We start from the raw sequence: 22,031 nt of genomic DNA, 5'->3' as shown, positions 1-22,031 counted from the left end.
AAACTCCACCTTCCCCAGGCTCCTCCCCCAAATCACCAGGAATTCCCCAAGCCAGAGTTGGCAACTCAAGATGTTGATTGAGGCTGCAGTGAAGATATGTGTGTGTTAATGCTTGCCTATGTGCCATTACTTGAATCAAATCAGGCTTTCCAGGATGCTTTAGGCCCTGGTAAGGGGAAAGAAAAAAGACAGGACAGGAATGGAATGGAATAGTATGGTTGCTAGGTCCCTCTTCGCCACCAGTGGAAGGTTTTTGGGGCACAGCCTGAGGACGGGGTTTGGGGAGGGATTTCAATGCCATAGAGTCCAATTGCCAAAGTGGTCATTTTTTCCAGGTGAACTGATCTCTATTGGCTGAAAAAGAAGAAGAGTTGGTTTTTATATGCTGACTTTCTCTACCACTTAAGGGAGACTCAAACCGGCTTACAATCATCTTCCCTTCCCCTCAACAGACATCCTGTGAGGTGGGTGAGGCTGAGAGAGAGTGACTTGCCCAAGGTCACCCAGCTGGATTCATGTGTACGAGGGGGGGAAACTAATCCAGTTCACCAGATTAGTCTCCATCACTCACGTGGAGGAGTGGGAAATCAAACCCGGTTCTCCAGATCAGACTCCACCACTCCAAACCACTACACCACACTGGCTGAAGATCAGTTGTAATAGTGGGAGATCTCAAGCTACTACCTGGAGGCTGGCAACCCTATGGAATGGGCACCTGTGAGCCAGCGTAGTGTAGTGGTTAAGATTAGTGGTTTGGAGCCATAGACTCTAATGTGCAGAACCATGTTTGATTCCCCACTCCTCCACATGAGCGGCAGATGCTAATCTGGGTAACTGGGTTGGTTTCCTCACTTCTACAGATGAAGCCAGCTGGGTGGCTTTGGGCTAGTCACAGCTCTCTTAGAGCTCTCTCAGCCCCACCTACCTCACAGGTTGTCTGTTGTGGGGAGGCGAAGGACAACTGCATCGGGCTATTCTGACAGCAGTTTTATTTACCTAGATAACATAACCAATTCTAAAAAGTGAGGCAGGTACCTACCCTTGGGATCTTCCAGTTAGGCTGTAAAACACAGCTACTTAAAAGAGCTTGCTAGGGAGTTTGGACACTATAAATGAGCTCTGGCTTATCAGTTTTAATGGTGTGTTTTAATGGTTTTAATAGATGATTGTTTTTGTATAATATTTATTGTAGTTACTTGCCTTGGGTGCTGTCAGGAGACAGGCGAGGTATGTAATTACCCCAAATAAATAAATATTTACTGTTGAATAGCTGCTTTAATTCAGCAGTTGGTAATAACCCTAACTTTATCTGTCGTCATTAGCTAGACTTTGCAAGAAAATATGCAGAATAAAATAATGACCATGTATTCTCACTCACTCCCTGCTCAAAGGTAGAGGTTGGTGACTAATAGATAATATAAGTACTGCACAAACAGCCGGTCTTCCTAGGAAATGTAGCTCAGCAAACCTCAGCATTTAACAGGCAGACATAACTAATTATCTTCTGCCCCTAAAGAGAAAGAAGGCTCTAGGTCACAGTTAAGGAGAACAGGGAACGGCAGTTACATTCTCCTCTTTATCTGTATCTACAAAGGATTTCTATTGAAAACTCATTTTGTTCACAAAAATGTGCAGATTTCACCCTGAAATTAAATTAAATAACCATGCCTGGCTCAAGAAATCAAACAAGCCAATTGATAATTTTGATATGTTTTTTGTTGGATTCAACTCTAGCTATCTTTTCTTTACAATTAAAGACTTTTCTAGTGATAGTCATTTTATTGCCAATTTCACCATTAAGTTGTGCTTGAGTACCAATTTCTGAATTGGTGCGATTGGATTTTTTTAAAATAGACTTCATGGTCCTGGAGGGAAGCATACACATCCCCCCCCCAATTATGAAATCTAATATATTTTATGTGAGTTGGAATGGATGACATTATTCTCAGTTGTTCCTGCTTGAGTTATGGGAAATGGATAGAAAAGCAGGAATGTGTTTTACCTGCTTGGCCATTCACTGGTGTTTTGCACTTCCTCTGTACTGCTGCTAATCTATGCCTATAGGGATGCTATGAATTTTGCAGTGGATCAGTTTGACACTCAGACTTACCCTCCCTCCATGATCAGACCATGAGCCTGTAAGCAGTCACAACCCTGTTCTCATTAAGGGGTGCCATGGAGGCACAGGGGCCAAAGACTGGTATAAGAGCAAGACACTGCTCCCCACAAAACGGATCCCCCCCAGAGAGTTCTGGGATCCATCTTGTATGTCAAGCTTGGGCAGGAAGGCGGTTGGCCACTTAACTTTCCCCGTTCCTAAGATATGCCTGGCTGGACAATGGGGCTACCTGATAGCCATTGTGTTCACCTAAGGTAATTTAATCAGCGCTCCAAGCAGACTATTACTTACCCTATCTGCACGCATCCCAGCAATCAATTAGTATTGAAGAAAATAGTCCATGCATTCTTGGGTCCTGATGACTTATCAAGCCTCTCCTATCTTTTTGTTGAAAAGCAATCAATTCTTTGTCTATGGCTTTACTGCCAGCTTACCTCAGACTCCCTCAGGACCCATTTTGGGGTATAAACACTCGTCCTTTGGCCATTCATAGTGTGTGTGTATTCTGGCTCCGTGCATGCACCCCCACTTGTGTGGGCTCTTCCTTTTGCTCCTGGAAATGCTGGTCATTTTCCTCTTCAGTGCTGCTTTCCCTGGATGTCCCGTCAGGACTGGTAACTATCACCCATCCCTGAAACCCTATTCAACTTCCTCCCTTTTATTTTCGTCAGCTCGTGTATGTTTTTGTGTGTATGTTCATCGGTTGAGATATATTTCTTGTTTTACTATTTTTATTCTTTAATAAACCTATTTAATTATACAACCACCTGCTCATTTAAGAGTTCTCACCTGGATGATCCTGGTATACATAGGTTATCCATCCCAGTTGCCCTGTCACACTCTGTCTTTAGCTAATTTCCCCAATCTTAAGTGGAGACTGTCTGCTTAGAGTAATAAGCCTATCAAGGATATTTTCAGCTAGCATGAAACAACTCAAACAGCTGCTGAACAAGTATGTTGGTCAGAAGTCTGTTGGTTTATTCTCTTGGTCAGAAGTTGACTTGGGGGACCAGCTGGGACTTGGGTACCAGCACTTCCGTGTACCCTAGGCTTGTTCTGCTGAAACAAGAAAGCTTTGGGAAGAATCAGAAGTTGATTCACAGCTGATGGTGATCAGCTTGGAATGGACTTCTGATCCATCCCCACCCCCCGAAAAATAGCTACTCAGTGACGTTGGAAATCAAAAGCAATTGGTTTTTGCTTTCCCAGTTGCAAAAGGAAAGAGAAAGAGATTGCTTCTCTCCCAACCCCAAGCTGTCGGCTTGCGCTTCAGAGAAAGAGGGAAAACATTGTGTCCCCCGCCCCCACCGCAAAACCAAGCTCTTGGGCTGTGAATAAGGGAAGTCAGCTGAGCTTCTAATTATTTCCCTACCACCAAATTTGCTGCATCTCAGCAAATTGGGGTTGTAGCAAAGTTTCCACGATGAGCAATCAGAAGAACCCACCTTCTAGCTGATCCCCATGATCTCCCCACCCTCAACAAAAAACTTTGCTGGGTTCAGAGCAAAATTTTCCCAGCAGATCAGAAGCAGACTCCTGATGGCTACAAGTTGCCTGTTCCTCCAAATAAATAGCAATAGATTGCAAACAGCTGAAGAGCCAATTGATTAATCTGCACTTGAATGCCACTGACAAGCAGGATGTAAGCTGAACTGGCAGGTGTTTGAACCATGTGTATGTGTGCACAAGTCAAAACATGAAGGCCCATTTCACAGATGAAATCCAGGAACCAATGGCACCTATAACAATCCCAGTTGGAGGATACCGGATTCCTGTTACGTTTTATACTGTCATTGTTGAGTCCAAGAACATGATTAACCAGTTCTAATATCATTTTGTCTTGTCCTCATGTCTCTTCCCGTGTGCCTGCATGTGGGGACAGGTTCATGATGTTGAAAGGTTAATGGGGCTTACATGCACAACCCAGTCCTCTGGATTATAGTTAACAGTTTTAATGCTGGTGGATTGCACTATCATGTATACAAATAAGTAGGGAAAACATAAACAACACACCAGTCTTTATAACATTTACACTCTTTGCACTTGTCTATGCAAGAGATGTGCTTACATAAGAACATAAGAAAAGCCATGCTGGATCAGACCAAGGCCCATCAAGTCCAGCAGTCTGTTCACAGTGGCCAACCTAATATGATAGGCATGCTCCTCTGATACTGGAGAGAATAGGCTTGCATCATGACTAGTATCCATTTTGACTAGCAGCCATGGATAGCCCTATCCTCCATGCTTGCTTCTCTGAGCTCTTATTTGTATGCACAGAACTCAATAATACCAAAAGCAAACACTCGCGCACACAACTCGTAGTGGTCATTTGCCATCTTAAATTTTATTGGATTTCAAAGAAAAGGGGTTTACTTCTTTAAATTTATAATAATGCAGTATTTGCCTAAAACAAGTGGGTCTCAAGTGAGGTTAGTAGACAAATATTTTGAAAATGTGAAAAGGGTAAAAAAATGTACAAAATTAGGTCAGCAAAGAATAGTGTTAGAAATACACACAGAGACAAGTGTTATTTTAACTATGCCTACTATTCAAAACCATATAGGTAGTAGCAGCTTTCCAATAAATGGTGTACATTTCTTAACATAACCTTCCACCACTATTCTCATGAGAAATCCACAATTTATAATTAAGCCAGTACTAGGTTTAAAAAAAAATTATCAGAAAAATTCTTAATTACAAGAATCTTCCCTTTCTCTTTTTAAAGATGAAATGTTTTGTTTGCTAGGGAGCTCAGTTATCAGTCCCTTTAATCACAGTTCTGTCAGCACAGTTGAGAACAATGCTATCAGTTTTATGTGCAAATGGTTTGCTTCCCGTTGATTTGGATTTTGCTTTAAACCTACTATGTTTTTAAACCAGTTATGTATTGTTGTTAAACAATTTTCTTTTTAAAAAACCTCTCTCACAACCTGCTGTTTCAAACAACAGATGTTAAATCCAGGAGTCTGCAATAGGTATGGGTGAGACCATGATTCATGATCTACACCTGAGTAATCATAGCAAGGAGGCTCCAAACAGAACTTGGTTTCTAATAATGTCCATCCTCAGAAAAGGGTTCACAAGCTCTCTTCCTCTCGTAAAAACTGGAACACGGATGAGAAGTCTTTCTGGGCGTAGCCCTTGGCACACATGATCCTGTAGACTTGGTGGGCTAGAGATCCGAGAGGGACTGGCGTCTTTGTGTTGGTAGCAGACATCTGGGCCAAACCAAGATCCTGAGATTTAAACAAAAAAATGGGAGAAGGGGGAAGAGAAAGAGAGAGAAGAAGAAAAAAATTCAGAGAAGCAGTTGCTGTTACCCTACAGCAAACTATAACCAAATATAGGAGTTGGCTTATCAAAAAATCATAGCACTGTAAAGGACCAAAGAATCAAATAATAAAACCTCAAGGTGACCCTACAAAGTTCAACAAGGATTCTTTATAACACAATCCAGATCTAATCTCATGAAAATTCTGCCCATCCCTAAGGATACTTCAAAAGTTTTAGCCCTTACCTTGTTTGGAAATATAGCTTTCCCTGGGAGATATTTGTGTTGGCAGATATAATGTTTAGCTTTCCCCATTTTTGGCTTTTAGAAAAATGAAATCTAGCCTTTGGACTTGACGGAACATCATTTGTCAAAAATGGTGGATTTTTATGAACAAAGCAGATTTGCCAGCATTTGGAAAATAAAATATTTTACATTCATAGAACCTTCTTAACTAGATTCATTATGTGGGTAAACAGTATTAACATACTACCTGAAAACAAGCTTTCTGGACTCAGTTTAGGTCCCAATTTAAACAGCTTATCTTGCTAGTATTGCTCTTAGGGTAAAGATGAAAAACAGGCCTCCAAAGACCTGGAGGTAGAGTAGAGAAGTGTACGTGGCTCCAATGGGAGATCTGGGATAAAATAACACCTCTTGTTAGGCTTTCCCCCCTGCTACTCTCCTTTCATCTTGAGGTATGGCAAAATACAGATTGAAAGACACTTGGAACCAAAATGTACATAACATTTGTGAAAGAAAATGTGTGTATTTTTATTATATATCTATCACACATACACCATATGTAGGTGTAATTCAGTAAAGATTTACAAATATGATGATTCAGATGATAATATTGAGCAGAGCAGTAATGTTCATTATATTTTAGTTTATTGTCGAAGGCTTTCACGGTCAGAGTTCATTGGTTCTCGTAGGTTATCCGGGCTGTGTAACTGTGGTCTTGGTTTTTTCTTTCCTGACATTTCGCCAGCAGCTGTGGCCGGCATCTTCAGAGGAGTAACACTGAAGGACAGTGTCTCTCAGTGTCAAGTGTGTAGGAAGAGTAATATATAGTCAGAAAAGGGTTGGGTTTGAGCTGAATCATTGTCCTGCAAAAAGTAACAAAGGTAATGTGCTAACCATTGTCCTGTAAGTATCAAGATAATGTGCTAATGAGTTACTCCTCTGAAGATGCTGGCCACAGCTGCTGGCGAAATGTCAGGAAAGAAAATACCAAGACCATGGTTACACAGCCCGGATAACCTACGAGAACCAATATTTTAGTTTATTTGTAGGGTTCCCAAGTGCCCGCTTATGGTGGGCAATCTACCGGTGGTTGCTTGCGTTGTCTGCCGACTCTCAGGTGTCGGCAGGCGGAAGCAGGTGGGGGAAGAGAGGGGGAGCATCCGTTGTGATGACATCATGAGTCCAACTGGAGCGCCAGAGGAAAAAAGCAGCCCCAGATGAGCACCGGAACGAGGGAAGCAACGAAGGTAAAACTGGCTGCGAGCAGCGCCCCGCCCTCCTGCCTCGCTCCAAACAACTGATTGGAAAAAACAGCAGCAAGACTCTGGGAGGCCTGGGGAGGGTAGCTGGAGGGGGAAATAAGGTGACGCAGCTTGTTGCCTCCCCTCCAACTATGCATATAATAATCAGTATTACTAACCAATTTCACGTTTTCTTCCGTATGCAGAAGAAATTTCTGTACTCCAAAAGCCTGATGCACTGTTAGAACAGTCCAGGAGGAAAGTATTACAGAACACATTCATCTATTCATTTCTCATTTATTCTGCGTATCAAAAATAAGCCACAGTTCTGTACAGTAATGTTTATAATTATATGTATGATATACATACCTTGGCCATGAGTGTTGTTCCAAAGCCACCTTGGTAATTGTTAGCAGAAGGTACGCCTTCCATTACTCCTGGCACAGGGTTGTAAGTATCGCTTGACCAACAACGGCCTGAGCTCATATTTAGGATTTTGGCCAGTAGCTTTGGGTCAAGACCTAACCTGCCAAAGGTCAAAGAAGAGAAGTGTTCGTGTCAAAATGTGCTCGTCATGGGTGACCTATTTTTATATGTTGTCATTTCTCTACCTTTATTTTAAGGCTTGAAAAATGATCCACAGCATGGATATTGGGATGGGGGGAAGGAGGAAGAGTCTTCCTTAAATTAAAGGTCATCAATCCTTGTACATGTTTTGTGTTTCTACTTTTACCTCACAATTTGCATGGAAAGTAAAAGGTCTTCAGAATGGGAGAGCAGACATCCTTTTACAGCTTCTGAACACACATTCTTAAAATTCAAATAGTCTTAGAAATTGACAGAACCGTTTTAATTCAGAAAAACCTATTTTCAAATCAAAAGGATGAAGGCAAGCGCCACAGCAGGAATACTAATCTTGAGACATCTTCTCCTTACAGGACATTTTACTATTACAAACTTTCTTTTTATTACATCTATTTTATATTCTTTTGCTCAAGAGGCACGTCTGGCGCAGTACTCTGACATATGCTCTCTCTGTATTTCAGAGACATGTGTGATAGTTCTGGGTCAATTGCTGAGAAGGTTACTGATCCTGATAAAACAAAGCTTGTTGAAGCAGAAACATCATTTGTTCTATTGCCATCAGTGAGTGGATGGCACAAGCCACTGTTCAGTTGAGGGTAGACTGTAAAAGAAAAAATGTAACAAAAATATTTTAATACTATAGGCTTTTGAAGCTGGTATGATCTTGCGGTTGTTGCTAACGAGTTGCAAAGTGCCATTTTATAGCAATTATACTGGTGACTGTAATCAAAAGCAGCAACTTTTAGCAACTTTCACATTTAAAACTATTAAACCCTGCGGTTCAAATATTTGCAGAACAAGGGATGAGAAAATAATCCTTAGAAAAGCAAAGGACCCACATTTATTGTAGTCATAACACAACATACTAATGAGGAAAAATAAGAGCATGGACTGTTTTTATAACATGGAGTCCAGAGTTTTCTTCACTTTCTGAAAAGAACTTCTCATGCAAGCAACATTAAGCAAAGGACTCTAGCTTTAAAAGACTTACCAGGACAATATATTGCTTGCAATAAAAGCAGTATTTTCCTTGCTGTTGCAAGCAGTGCAGCATATATTAATGTATGTAGCATGCTAAGTAAATATACAAAAAAGGAAAAAGTCTGAAATATATTTCAGGACCCAGAGTCACTGGCACTCTTATCAGTGAGCATCTCTTTTACACCATAACCCTGCCATCTCTGGTCTGATGCTCAATTATTCATTCCCAATATTTCATCATAATTAATTTTTTGAAAACACTGTAGCTTGTTACCTAATTTACACTTTTCAGGCTAACCTCCAATGTTAGGACTGAGCCACTATCGAATGGAAGTGACCTTTCTGTCTTTTTCTTTTCAAAGGAGAAACGTTTGGGTTTTAAAATGGAATATATGCATTTTCTGGTTTATTTTTTTCAAGGGATTCACTAAGAAAAGTAGCCATAGTTGATAATTTGATCAACCATGTAAATCATGGACACATGAAGCTGCTTTATACTGAATCAGACCATTGGTCCATCAAAATCAGTACTGTCTAAGACTGGCAGCACCTCTTCAGGGTCTCAGGTAGAGGTCTTTCACATCACCTAACTACCTCATACTTTGAACTGGAGATGTCAGGGATTGAACCTGGGACCTTCTGCATACCATTAAGCCACAACCCCTCCGATCATAAAGAGTACCCCAAAGGTTTCACACCTCATTTTACCAAAGTCAATACATGTAGATATACCATCCTCCAGAGCAGACCTGCCTTCAACGATAATGCTCATTGGATGCTTCTGATAACTTCCAGCAAAGCTTATTCTACAGAGCAAAACTGGACAAAAACAAAGTGCCCCTTATTGCTGATTTGCAGCCCAAACCTGAACAACTATCACAGCAGGGTTCTCATGAAATGCCTGCAACATAAAATATACTTCGAAATCAAAGATATTGTAGGTACACTCAATTTTCAGATCTTGATTTTGAGGGGGGGAAAGGTTGAAGCAGTCCCATTTTCAAAATTATGTGCTCTTACACACTATGCAGTTTTCTTCAAGAATCTAGAGATTCTCCCCCCTCCCCAATCCTTCCCTTTTTATCCCTTGCAGCAAGTATATCATTAAAAAGAGCAAGTTGGAGGTGTTTTGCATTTCATCTTCCTGTGGATTCATCTACTGGTGCGTAGATAACTGACAGCTAAAATTAGACATGTATTAAAATCAGTTACTGAAGAAGTCCTCTGTCTTCCACAGTGCCCAAAGCTTGTAATGGTCTGAAAGCGGGTAGAATATACAGTAATTGTCATTCAGTAAGAGTCTATCCTAGAAAGTCATGCTTCAGTGGAGAAGACTGAGTTTCCATTTGAAATCAACAAATTAATCCAAGACAGGTATCTGAAAGGGCAAGTTTAATAGGAAGCAGCTACTGGGCTCTCAACCATGATAAAATGTTATTGCTGTTTCCCTGTAAATTGGCTCGGAACATATGATACTTTCTGCATAAGAGCTCTATTGCTGTTCAAGAGATATACTGCTCAAGCTATCAAAACGATGACAGTCTGTCAGTCCCCATAATAACTTGCCACCGGACATGGCAAGAGAATGTGCATGCGCGCATGCATTTACAATTGGCAAGGTGTTCCACATGGGGGGAGTGAAAAAAAGGGAGGAAAAGCACCAATAAACCAACACAGTTTGTGTTGCACCCCTTCAATAATTGTGGCACATGATTCACACAAAAACCCTTAAACATCTTCATAAGCTAACAGGGAATCAGAAGGGATAAAACCAGCCTTGATAAGGAAAAGTTTAAAATGTTGTTGCAAACTTTAGAGAACTTCTAACTAGCTGAACTTGAAGGTTATAATAATGCATCTTTTCAGGGGTTGGTCTGGAATCAAAAGGCAAAACAGAAACACATTTATATACAATGCGTTTCAGCTTTCTGAGATACCTTTAGCCTGTTTAAACCTTTCAGGTGTTCTTACAACTTATCTAATAATACCAATAATAATACCTTGAAAACCCTCTGGGATCGCCATAAGGCAGCTGTGACTTGACAGCCCACACACGCAGCTATTCTCAACATCCTAACTTTCTGGAGAATATTGGGCCATTCTTGGCAAACAAATTGCTGCTGTCCCAGTGCTTGCCGCATGAAGAATTAGAAGAAGAAGAGTTGGTTTTTACATGCCGATATTCTCTACCTTTTAAGGAGAATCAAACCGGCTTACAATCCCCTTCCCTTCCTCTCCCCACAACAGACACCTTGTGAGGTAGGTGGGGCTGAGAGAGTTCAGAGAGAACTGTGACTAGCCCAAGGTCACCCAGCTGGCTTCATGTGTAGGAGTGGGGAATCAAACCCGGTTCTCCAGATTAGAGTCCACCGCTCTTGACCACTACACAACGCTCCATTACCATGGAGGACTGTGACAGACATCCAATCACCTTTGAGAAGGAGGATGGGGAGGGCGCACAGCAGAAGAGAGAGCAGGGACAGCTCATTCTGTCTCAGGGAAAAAAGCAGACAGAGTGAAGGGCGGCTCTGCCTGGTAGCGTGGAAGAGTGGTTTAGAAATATCTCTGAGAGAGAACAGAGTAGCCGATGTTAGGCCTGTCTCTGGGGATGAGCAGAGCTTGTACAATTTAGTCTGGCTCTTGGGAAAGGGCAGGCTGGTGTGGGTGGAATCCTGTGTGTGTGAGAGGATCCAACCTAGTGACTAGTCAGCAAAAGCCTGTTTGTGCCTGAAAGCTTTAAAAGAAACTTCTAGCTACTCTCTGGAGACATAACTAGTTCATACTTATGTGCCCCAGACAGGTTTCTCCTTTGTCTACCTGGAGACCTGTGCTGTCGATCTGTTCCTTTAAGCCAGCCTGTAAATAAATAAATCTTCTTAGTTGTTTATATACTAACCCTGCCTCAGTGATCTCAATAATCTCCATGTACATGACAAAACTTACCTCACGGCAGCAAACCCCAAACCTATACACTTGCTACCTTTAGAACACCTGGTAACTGTGAGGAAGGTTCATAGTTTAAAACAAACCTAGTTCCCAAAAATCACAGGAGGCTGTGTGCATCCCTCAGTGAGGAAGAAGAGGCCTGTCACAAAGACCCACATGATATTGGTGCCATTGAAACTATCTCACATACGTTCCTATCCACATTATATTATATTATATTTATATTATCATTATAAATCCACTTTCCTTGCTGTTCACTGATCCTTGTAGAGATACCCCTCCTTTTTCTTTCCAGCTTGAGCCAATCAACGCTATTAAATCATGACAACATATCACGACTTTCCTATTCCCCTCTGCTTACCCCTGCATCAAAATGACATGGCGTTATCATGGATTCCACCAAGCTTCTAGAAGTTTAAGGCACATATTTGCAGCACTTGTACTCCTAATGTAGCACCTTAGCCTTGATGTGACACGCCATACCAGTCCTCATATGACCCCGGTCAGACATTTCCTCAGAGATATAATGAAAAGAATCCATATTACTGTGACTGTTTCAAAGGTGCTGCTGAATTTCCTTCTCTCCCCAAGTGTCAAGGAGATCTAGAGCCTCCTTGTGACACGGACACACCTCATCTGGTATGGTCCTAATTTATTTTATTTATTCTATTCAATTACATGGCAGAAATAGCAATAGTGCCAATTCTCTATGATGAATTGTGCCAATTTTTTAGAAGTAAGCAGTTCAGAGACTGACTACCCGAACTAAGCTTTCATGTCATGCAACAAAACCACATGCACCAAAACATGGTGAAATAATAGACTATACCGCAAAGTCTGTATGGCTATTCCACCCCAAAGCAAAAATATCACAACAAATCAGCTTCTAGAAATACTAGATTGGGGATGGCAACTGGAAAGGAACGGAAGAGCAGCGGGCTGATGCTGATGTCAGGAACTACCGTTTTATGAATGAGGCTAACTGAGCTACATTTGACAAATATGGAACCATCCTCAGTCTTTATCAAGCTTTTAAAAAAGAGCCCCCCCCCCTTTTGCTTAAATTAACAGGTCATTTTTCCCTGCATACCCAGGGAATCCTCCAAATTAGTAGAGCCCCAATCTTGTCAGTGGGAGGTCTCATTATGGGACTTTCATTATGCACACAAGGCCCAGCCAATTTACTATTAGGTACAGTAACAAGCTGGAAGCAGGTAAGGAATCAAAGGAGGCTAAATAACAACTTGGAAAGCCCTCCACCCTCCAAATCTCTCCCTCCAAGATTGCCTAGGCTTTCCTGGGCTTGAGCAGGCTGGTTTCTCTTTCTTTAGCTGCAGATGAGCTGATCACAACATTCTGTTCCTGCTAGAGCATTTTCATGCTAGCTTTTTAGGATTTTCCCCATTTATTTAATTTACAAAGTCATTTTTCTAAATACTTGGGAAGTCCACTGAACATGCATAGGCTGCTCCCCTGTTTGTGGGTGGCTCCATTGCACTGCATTTGACACATAGTGATATTTTAAGAAACATTTCAGAAGTTTGGCGTTAGTAGGTGAGGATTTGTATAGATATCCAAAGATGTGATGGAACCGATAGCCAGAGAAAAGCCAGAAAGACAACAAGCTGTAGCCTTTTTTTCTTGCAGACCAAATGGTACAGTTCACCAACAGCTCTGCAAACACTGTGTTCATCAACTAATAATCTAAGATGTGGGCAACAGTACTGAATTATCCAGAGCATTAAAGGAAGTCCGGTAAATTCCTAGAGGCAACATCCCTGTGATCCTTTACGCATCTAGAGTTAAGAAGTTGTAGAGCCTCTTTCTTGGGGCTGAGTTGAATATTCTGATTTTTGCAACCAAAAGTTGCTAATGCAGAATTCCCCCCCCCCAAAAAAAGTAGGCTACCAATTGGAGGGGGGGGAAGGAATGGGGGATATGGTTGAGGATAATTAGTACAGGATTGTTTCCCAGCAACAAAAGAGCTGAAATTGTAGAGTTTCTCTGGGCCTATCCCTTTGAGACTCTACAAGATTCCTGGACATCAGTGGCAAAATTTCAAGAATTTTTTTGGAGAAGGGCAGCATGGGGGGGGGTGTGCTTGTCCTCTGTAAGCTTGTCTCTGCCCTTCTTTTCACAGCTTCAACACTCTTTGCAGCTTCATTCTGTTATTCTGCTGCAGTGCAATTCACGAGTTTGCAAAGCTCACCTGAAATGTAGCAGAGGAAGAAAGTTGGGGGCATCTTTAGGACAGCTGGTTGACATCTGGGATAAGCTTCTGTTCATTCTTGGTTTCAAGAATTGAGCCTGGGTGTGGCCAGAGGTGACAGCTGAAGGGCAAAAGCTGAAGGGCTCCAGGCTTTTAGCCTGTGCTTGTTGCCTGTGGCCTCAAAACTGAGCTAGGGCAGCAGATCCAGGAGTAGCACAGGATGTGGCATGTTATGGTGCTTGTTTTGTGTTTATTTGAATTGTATTTTTGTATTTTATAAAATGCTTTGGGTCTCCAGTGAGAAGAAAAGCAGGGTAAACAAATAAATAAATATACCACACTGGCTTGCATCCCACAGGAATTGACTCCCCTCTCCTGTTGCACCCCAAAATGCCTCCATAAATGCTGCTACTGAGGGATGGGGGCCCCCCAGACACAACATGGGAGGCTGGAGGTTTATTATTGGAGGGAGGAACTGTCGAAAATCCCCCTCACTTTCATCAGCAGAAATGTTTGGCAGGATCCAACCCACTGTGTTAATATGGCTCTTCTATATGCTTCTGCAGCTCTCTGTGGGCTTTTAAAGGAACTGAAATAGATTACATCATTGTCTTCAGAGAAGAATTAAAAACATAATGAAAGCAAGTGATTAAATGTTACTGCATATTTAATTATTGCATACTTTGCGTACTGCACAAATGGTGTTCTGTTCTGATGCAGGCGATTTTCAGCTTCTGTATCTAGTCCCATGTCCACAATAAGCCCCCCACCCCCGGAGACTCCAAGTCACTGTGCTTTTCCAGGAGGGGCTGCTTCTCTCACACACACAGACATCCTTGTGTACTCACAATGATTTTGGCCAGGATGGAGGAGCAGGAAATTAGATCCTAGCTGTATTTCTATAGTTTTTAGGTTGTCCATTATACATCTCTTTTTCCTCCCCTATTCATTTTCGATAATATTGGAAGCCACTAAAAATATGCCAGTTCCCCAAGATCTGATCATGTGAATGTGAAGTCAACTATACATTATTCACCAAACCCGTACAGTCTGTTACTCTGCTTTTTAATACATAATTGTTTAAAAATCTGAAAAATTAAAAAATGGAAAAATGCTTTAATTAAACATGACTGTGACATAAATGGAATACCAATGCAGGCACATCATGAAAATGTATGCTTCTGAGAAGAATTTACTATGAGGGAATTCATAGTTGATGATACAATTTTTTTCACCCCACAAAAGCTCTATAAATTGTAAATGCTATATGTATTTTATTAGGGAACAATTCTGTCACTTCAAAAACACACTTGTCAACCCAGAAGAAATTGATAGCAGAAGCATTCATTTTTAGTGGTTCTAAACTACTTGAAGAATGCATGCGAGAGATCGCTTGCAGGTATGTGTGCGCATGAATGCACAAGAAACTAAACCACTCAGTTTTGCTAGCAAAGAAAACTTTCAGCAAAAATTTAAGACTACAGGGATTTTCATACATCAGAAGAAAATTAAATTCTAGATACAGATTTATTCCTAAACACAAAAGAAGATGGTATGCATAGCTTACCTCCTCCTGTTTTTGGAATGGCACCACTCCTTAACATTCTAAAGCACCATCTTTGGTGCTGGGAACCAAATTAATTTCCCCAGGCACCTGCAATTGGATAATGGGCAACTGGTGTTTGCTTTCATGCTCCACTAAGGAAGGACAGGAGCAGGGAGGAGGAAGGGGAATGTCTGGGTTTTGACAAACCATATTTGTGCCTGTCATGGCAAGCTGGAGTTAGTGTGACACCTGAATGCTGCCAAATAAGAGAGTTCTGTGAGAGTGCAGACAGAAGATTTAAAATGAATTAGAAAATAGTCCCTCCAGCCTAAGGAGCCTTCCCCCATCTTAAGTAGCTCTTCTTCCTATGGAAAGGCCACTTATGCTGGAGGAAGGCTTCAAACTTTAAATAGTCGTGTGGGAGGATATGGGCTAGTGTTTCAGTATAAAACCAACATTCTGGGCTGCTGGAAGTAGTAATGGTGACAAGGGAAACTGTGTGTGTGTGTTAAGTGCCGTCAAGTCGCTTCCGACTCATGGCGACCCTATGAATGAAAGTCCTCCAAAATGTCCTATCTTTGACAGCCTTGCTCAGATCTTGCAAATTGAAGGCTGTGGCTTCCTTTATTGAGTCAATCCATCTCTTGTTGGGTCTTCCTCTTTTCCTGCTGCCCTCAACTTTTCCTATCATGACGGTCTTTTCCAGTGACTCTTGTCGTCTCATGACGTGACCAAAATACGACAGCCTCAGTTTAGTCATTTTAGCTTCTAGGGTCAGTTCAGGCTTGATTTGATCTATAACCCACTAATTTGTTTTTTTGGCAGTCCACGGAATCCGTAACACTCTCCTCCAACACCACATTTCAAAGGAATCTATTTTCTTCCTATCAGCTTTCTTCACTGTCCAGCTTTCACAAGGGAAACTAAGTTTAAAGAAAACAAGAAAAATGGAAAGTGGGGACTTGGATGCAAGGACTTCTGTCCTTGGTTCATGATTTCCACTGCTTCCTCTTTCTGTGGCAGACTGAGATACCCCCAAAATCCTGCTCCTGAGGAGAGGGGACTCCCAAGAACAGGATTTTGAGGTGCATTTCTATATGTCACAGGAGGGGGGAGCCACAAAAGTCAAGCACAGCAGACCAAAGTTCTTGTGTCCTGGAAATGCTGCACTGGATCCCATCCAGGGTACTCAAGGCATCCTTCCCAGATCACTGTTTCACACACATGCTCCTGTATTTTATAACTTAAGAATGGCTGTTCCAATATCTGATAGGAAGCCAATCTTTCACATTTCATTTCACACATTTGGTTGGAACCCAAGTTGCCTTTCCACACCAGAAAGGTAACTTTCTGTCCACAGAAGGGCACTTTTATTTTTTGCATGAGAATATTACATGTGAAACAACAGAGTAAATCCACTGATGATGTTCTTGTGCAACATCTTGCAGACACACATGAGAGATGCCACAGAAGCTACCTATTATAGCAATACACAAATTCCTATGCACGCTGCTGCACGTTTACAAAGCAACATTAGATGCTATTTTTATCCCTTCTGAACCCATCCAAAACATTATCAGGGAAACAATTTAATCTTTAAGTAGAAAAACATATTTATTATATGCTGGAAGCGTTATGAATGTGTTTTTCCGTATGAAAGTAGGTGGATAGAGTGGGTGATGCATACATTCACAGTTATGTGTATGCCTACATTCCATTCCAGTTCCCACTGAAACTAGTCATGTTCTTCTATTCGTTTTTTTTGGCCAAGAAACCAACACTGGAAAATTTATAACTCTTTAGGGAATTTTTTTTAAAAACAATGTAGCAATATCCCAACTTTCATCAACAGACAGAGGAACTCATAAAGAGCAAGATGGATTGCTAACAGCTCTTGTCCAACTCCCACAGCTGTTTGGTCCAGCTTTGCCTACACAACAGTGCTTTGCTGTTTCTGAATACACATGACTAAGAGCAGATGACAGAATGACACTGTGATAAGCAGCCAAACAGAGACAAAAACATGACCTGCCTTGTGCAAGCCGTTAATAAGCTCGGCTAATGGTTCTAAAGGACAATGGCCAAAATCCAGCAACTGACTACTAGGGAGCATGACCTGGGCTTTTCCGGTGTTGGCTGTGGTGTGGATTTCAAAAGCCAGTTGCTTCCTTCTATGGCCAATAATAGGAGCCAATTGAATCTGTATCTGGATCGTTAACCAAGATGAGTGATGAATATGGAAGATAGATGACACATAGCACTTTCACACATACTGAATAATGCACTTTCAATCCACTTTCAATGTACTTTAACGATTGTTTGCAAGTGGATTTTGCCGTTTCACACAGTAAAATCCAGCTGCAAAGTGGATTGAAAGTGCATTATTTGGCATGTGTGAAAGCGTCACTAGTGTTTCTCAAAAAGAAGAAAACTCCAGTCCATTCACAAAAAGACTGAGTTAGAAGTGACAACGTCCAACAGTCTGGGGCCAAACCAACAGAATGCAGCTAGCTTTAGTCAAAGATTTTACTTTCATACCTCTGTCTTTATTCAGGCTGGTAATTCTGCTTGGCAAAAGCTCATGAGTAGTACATAATTCAGATGGCAGATGCTGCTGCTCTACTAGAGATATGGGGGTAAGGCCCATAAAGCACATGTCAAACCTAAACCTGGCATTAATCAAGGCTACTGGTGTTAAAACAGCCCAAATTCATATCTCAGGGTAAATTTTTTTTAACATGGAATATGAAAATCCAGCAATACTTGCATGCTACATTGCCTGCAAATATCAATTATGGTTGCAGGTACTGCCAATTATGGGGGCAGGTATTGCCATATCTTCGGCTAGCTGAACATTTTTTTTTATACAGAATATGTGACTTTCTGCTTGAGCCAAACACAATGAAGTCATATGTGATTGATTTTTCATTAGGCAACCATGACTTAAAACTGACTATGATACAGCTTTACAATCCTCAATTACAATCATAGTGTACTGTATGGGTTTTATTATGGCTTGTTAAAGATACGCTTCTCTATCTTACAGATGCTCAATTTTAAAATGTAAATGGTACAAGATATTGATAAACCAATTAGCACTGATGCAAAGCAAATTCCTCTTTTATCTCAATTACAGCATGACAACTTAATAGGTCAAGATAGTCTAACATCTGAGACAAGGGCAATTCAATAAAACAACAGAATCTTGATATGATAATTAAGAGGAAATGCGAATCTATTAACCAATCTTTTAGGTGCACCTGTGTTTGTGCACACACACAGGTTTACACACACAGTTATGTATTTCATTATACCTAATACACATATCAAAACAGCAATTTATTCTTCAGACTCACGAATAGTTATAGTGTGTGGCTTCTAGTGAACAGATTAACAACATAGTAAAAATCATTACCAGCCACATGATGAAACAATGGAAAAAATTAAACAAACACTAATTGGGAGCAAAATTACTGAAGTATTGCAAAGTTAAATGAAGTATCTATTGCCTACACAAACACATAAAGAAAAGATGCAATACAAATACTCTGAAGCAGGATTTGCCAACCTTAGCCAGGGAGTCTAACAATGAATTTAAATGCTACTATAAACTCTTAAAATCTCCAAGTATTAACACGCTTACCACAATTGCTTATGTTCACATTTTTTAAAACCAAGAGACAGGGACAGGATTGCGCCGTTAGTTTAAGTCTGATATGCTCAGGTCCCACAGCTGCACACAGCATATTAGCCATACACTGTGGTTTACCAGGTGGTCAATACACCTGTTTTCTTGTCATTCAAAGGCTTAAAAATGGGTATGTCAAGCTTTTGGTAAATCACAGTGCATACTGGCAAGCCATTGTACACTCTGTAGTTGCAAGATTGAGATGATTTTCTCAATACAAAGAAGGCAAACTCAGGAACTCTGGAGTGCATGGTTAAAAAAAGAGGGGTGATTATTTGTTTTGCATTGAAGATAAAAAGACATGTCTGAAAGGCAAAACATGTCAAATCCTAGACCATTGATACCACAGAATACTTTCTTTTCCAGGATCAATTAAAAATGCTAGTCTTGACTTTTGAAGCCCTGAATGACTTGGGGCTAAGGTACCAAAAAGGACCATCTCATCCTCTAACAACCTGCCCATAATTTGAGATTGTAATTTGACACAATCTCAAATTATGTGTGCTGTCACTGTGGAAGCTTCGGTTGGTTGGCACGTGAGTCAAAGCACTTTCAGTGGTGGTCACCAGTGTATGGAATTCTCTACTCCAGAATGCTCACCATAAAGCTATAACCGTCCTAAAGCTTTTGGGATCACTAGTTTCGGAGCAGCTAACATTGTTCCATTGTTGCCACGTACAGCTCCACTCATCTCTACCCTCCTCCCACACCCTACCTATCAGAGGATACAAACTGAAAAGAATGAGAGGGCCTATACAGCTGCACTGCCACCTACCACCACAGTACCATAAAATCTTGTGAAAGGATACAATACAGGGCAGGGTTTTGGGGGGGATTTTATTTTACATATCTATGCACATCTGGTAAATTGCTGCAATGTTTATTAAATATCTACTGTAGTTTTCATAATCATAGGTCACCTAGAGAAAGCAGAGGTGGGAACTCCAATATCTGGGTGTATTAACTGCAGGATAATAACACTGCTATCCTAAGCAGAAATGCATTAATGTCAATGGGTTTAGGATTGTCCTGTAAGTTGCAGAGCATACTCCAAAAGGTGACTAAATAAAGAAGAATTCAGAGATGCAACTAACATATTTGATGGCACAATTCTGTACATCCCCCTGCCTTTATATGTTCAAGCCATTGCACTTGATATTCTCTCTCCACTGTACATTTCATCTGGAAATAAGAAAAGGGAGCCACTATATATAATCTAACACACACAAAGCGCAGTTTTATTTTATGGCTTTTGTAAAGAACGTCCCTGCTCCCTGAAATCCTATACTAGATTAAACAAGCCAGGCTTTTTGTAGCATTGTAATAATGAAATAGTACACTTTTGCAGCAGACAGCTGTTAATCTGCATCTCAGAAACATCATTCTTTTTCCATAGAAAAGTCAGCCAGAAAAATACACAGAAATGGCTAACGTATAAAAAAGGATCCCATAAAATCCAACAAACCTGATTCCGAGATTCATGGCCTCAGCAGTTCCAATCATACTGATAGCTAAGAGCATGTTATTGCAGATCTTTGCAGCCTGAAAATAAATAAAATACCTAATGAATTTCTCCATTACTCTGGAAAGTATTAAAACCAGAATCTCATGTCATTGTGAATGCCTATGCTCAACAGCCACTCCCTAGGGCAAACAGAAGCATGTTTTCATGCATCACGACAAAGGGTAAGCACTACAAAACTTTCGCTTTGGCACACTTGCTGAAAAATTTCATTTGGTGTATTTCTGATATAATGACTACATTGCCCTTAGAATATATGTATCAACAGCATTGTAACTGCCGACTCCTCATTGACCCTGCTACCTAATCACATTAGCAGATTATGCCATGCTAAGTAAACCATATACTAGAACTGTCAGCCCCCTGCAGTAAAGAGTTCCAAAGCAGTTAAAATTTCCACAACGTTTCAAAGACGAGTATTTTCCCACCAAAGCCATGAAATGGACTGAGAATGTTATAGATACATATTCATGTTTTGCACCACACTTAAGATTTCCTTGCATTTACACTGGATTGGATAATAAGTGCAAGTAAAGTTCCATTTGTTCAATGGGGCTTTCCTAGCTCCTCCTTTCTGCTTTGGGCCCTTGACCTCCCAAAGACTAGGAGACACTCTGGAGTGGCAGGGCATGTGGTTCAGGAGATTACAGCTAGAAGAGGAAACTGACAGAAGTCTCTTGTGCAAGCTGAAGTGCCTGCACGATAGGCGCTACAGCTTGAACTTGTCAGTATATCTTGCCTCCTTAAAAGGTAAAGGTGCAAGCTCCGGGTCATTACTGACCCATGGGGTGATGTCACATCCCGATGTTTACTAGGCAGACTATGTTTATGGGGAGGTTTTCCATTGCCTTCCTCAGTTGTCTACATTTTACCTCCAGCAAGCTGGGTACTCATTTTACTGACTTTGGAAGGATGGAAGGCTGAGTCAATCTTGAGCCGGCTACCTGAAACTGACTTCCATTGGGACTGAACTCAGGTCATGAGCAGAACCTTTGACTGAAGTACTGCAGTTTACCACTCTGCAGCACGGGGCTCACAACTTTTCACCTTAGTAGTTTGCTTATCTGCCTCACTCTTCCTCGCTCCATGCATCCAGTGATGCAGGCCTTTACCTATGAAGATCTCATGCTATGATACATCATCTGATCCATGAAATGCCACCAGACTCTTCCTCTAATAATCAGCTTAAGTGGGTATCTTAGTGTAAATGTGAAGTTGCCATGGGAGAGCAGTGAACCTTAACAGTGTTCCAAAAGAAGAAAAAAGCAAAAGTGCAATACTACTCAAACAGTACCTGCCCAGTTCCAACTTCTCCACAGTAGATAACATGGGAACCCATACATGTAAGCAGCTCCTTTGCAGCGTCAAACTCTTGCTCCACTCCCCCAACCATGAATGTAAGGTTCCCTGCACGAGCTGCCCCAACGCCTAAAGGTAAAAAAAGAAGTTGAATATACACATATATGTAACCACTTATACCTTACTTGCTTTCAGGTTATTCTATTGGCTGCTGCTCTGGGAAAAACCAGGAAAAGATCCCTCTAGGTCTGCTGTAGATATAAAACTGGTTCAGTGGGAAACCCTTTACAGCCCCATCCTGTTCAGAAGTAAGTGTCACCAAGGTCACTGAGGTTTATTCATTAAGTGTACACAGGACTACAGTGTTAGGGTTGGATC

General features: G+C 41.1%; 1 protein-coding gene across 1 annotated transcript in view; it reads right to left on the bottom strand.

Annotated features, from left to right (window-relative positions):
• Window positions 1-5,034: 5,034 nt before the first annotated feature.
• HIBADH (3-hydroxyisobutyrate dehydrogenase) overlaps window positions 5,035-22,031 on the bottom strand; it is an 80,076-nt gene continuing 63,079 nt past the window's right edge. Inside the window, exons 5-8 of the mRNA XM_056857532.1 lie at window positions 21,649-21,782; window positions 20,298-20,374; window positions 7,247-7,403; window positions 5,035-5,355 (exon numbers count right to left, since the gene is read on the bottom strand). Coding sequence (XP_056713510.1) covers window positions 5,197-5,355; window positions 7,247-7,403; window positions 20,298-20,374; window positions 21,649-21,782 — 527 coding nt within the window. The 3' untranslated portion in view covers window positions 5,035-5,196. The remainder of the gene's footprint in view (window positions 5,356-7,246; window positions 7,404-20,297; window positions 20,375-21,648; window positions 21,783-22,031) is intronic.

Source organism: Euleptes europaea, chromosome 11 (assembly GCF_029931775.1).
Source record: "Euleptes europaea isolate rEulEur1 chromosome 11, rEulEur1.hap1, whole genome shotgun sequence".
NCBI lineage: Eukaryota > Metazoa > Chordata > Lepidosauria > Squamata > Sphaerodactylidae > Euleptes > Euleptes europaea.
The sequence above is the reverse complement of the archived record's forward strand: the minus strand, read 5'-3'. Positions and strand labels throughout refer to the sequence as shown.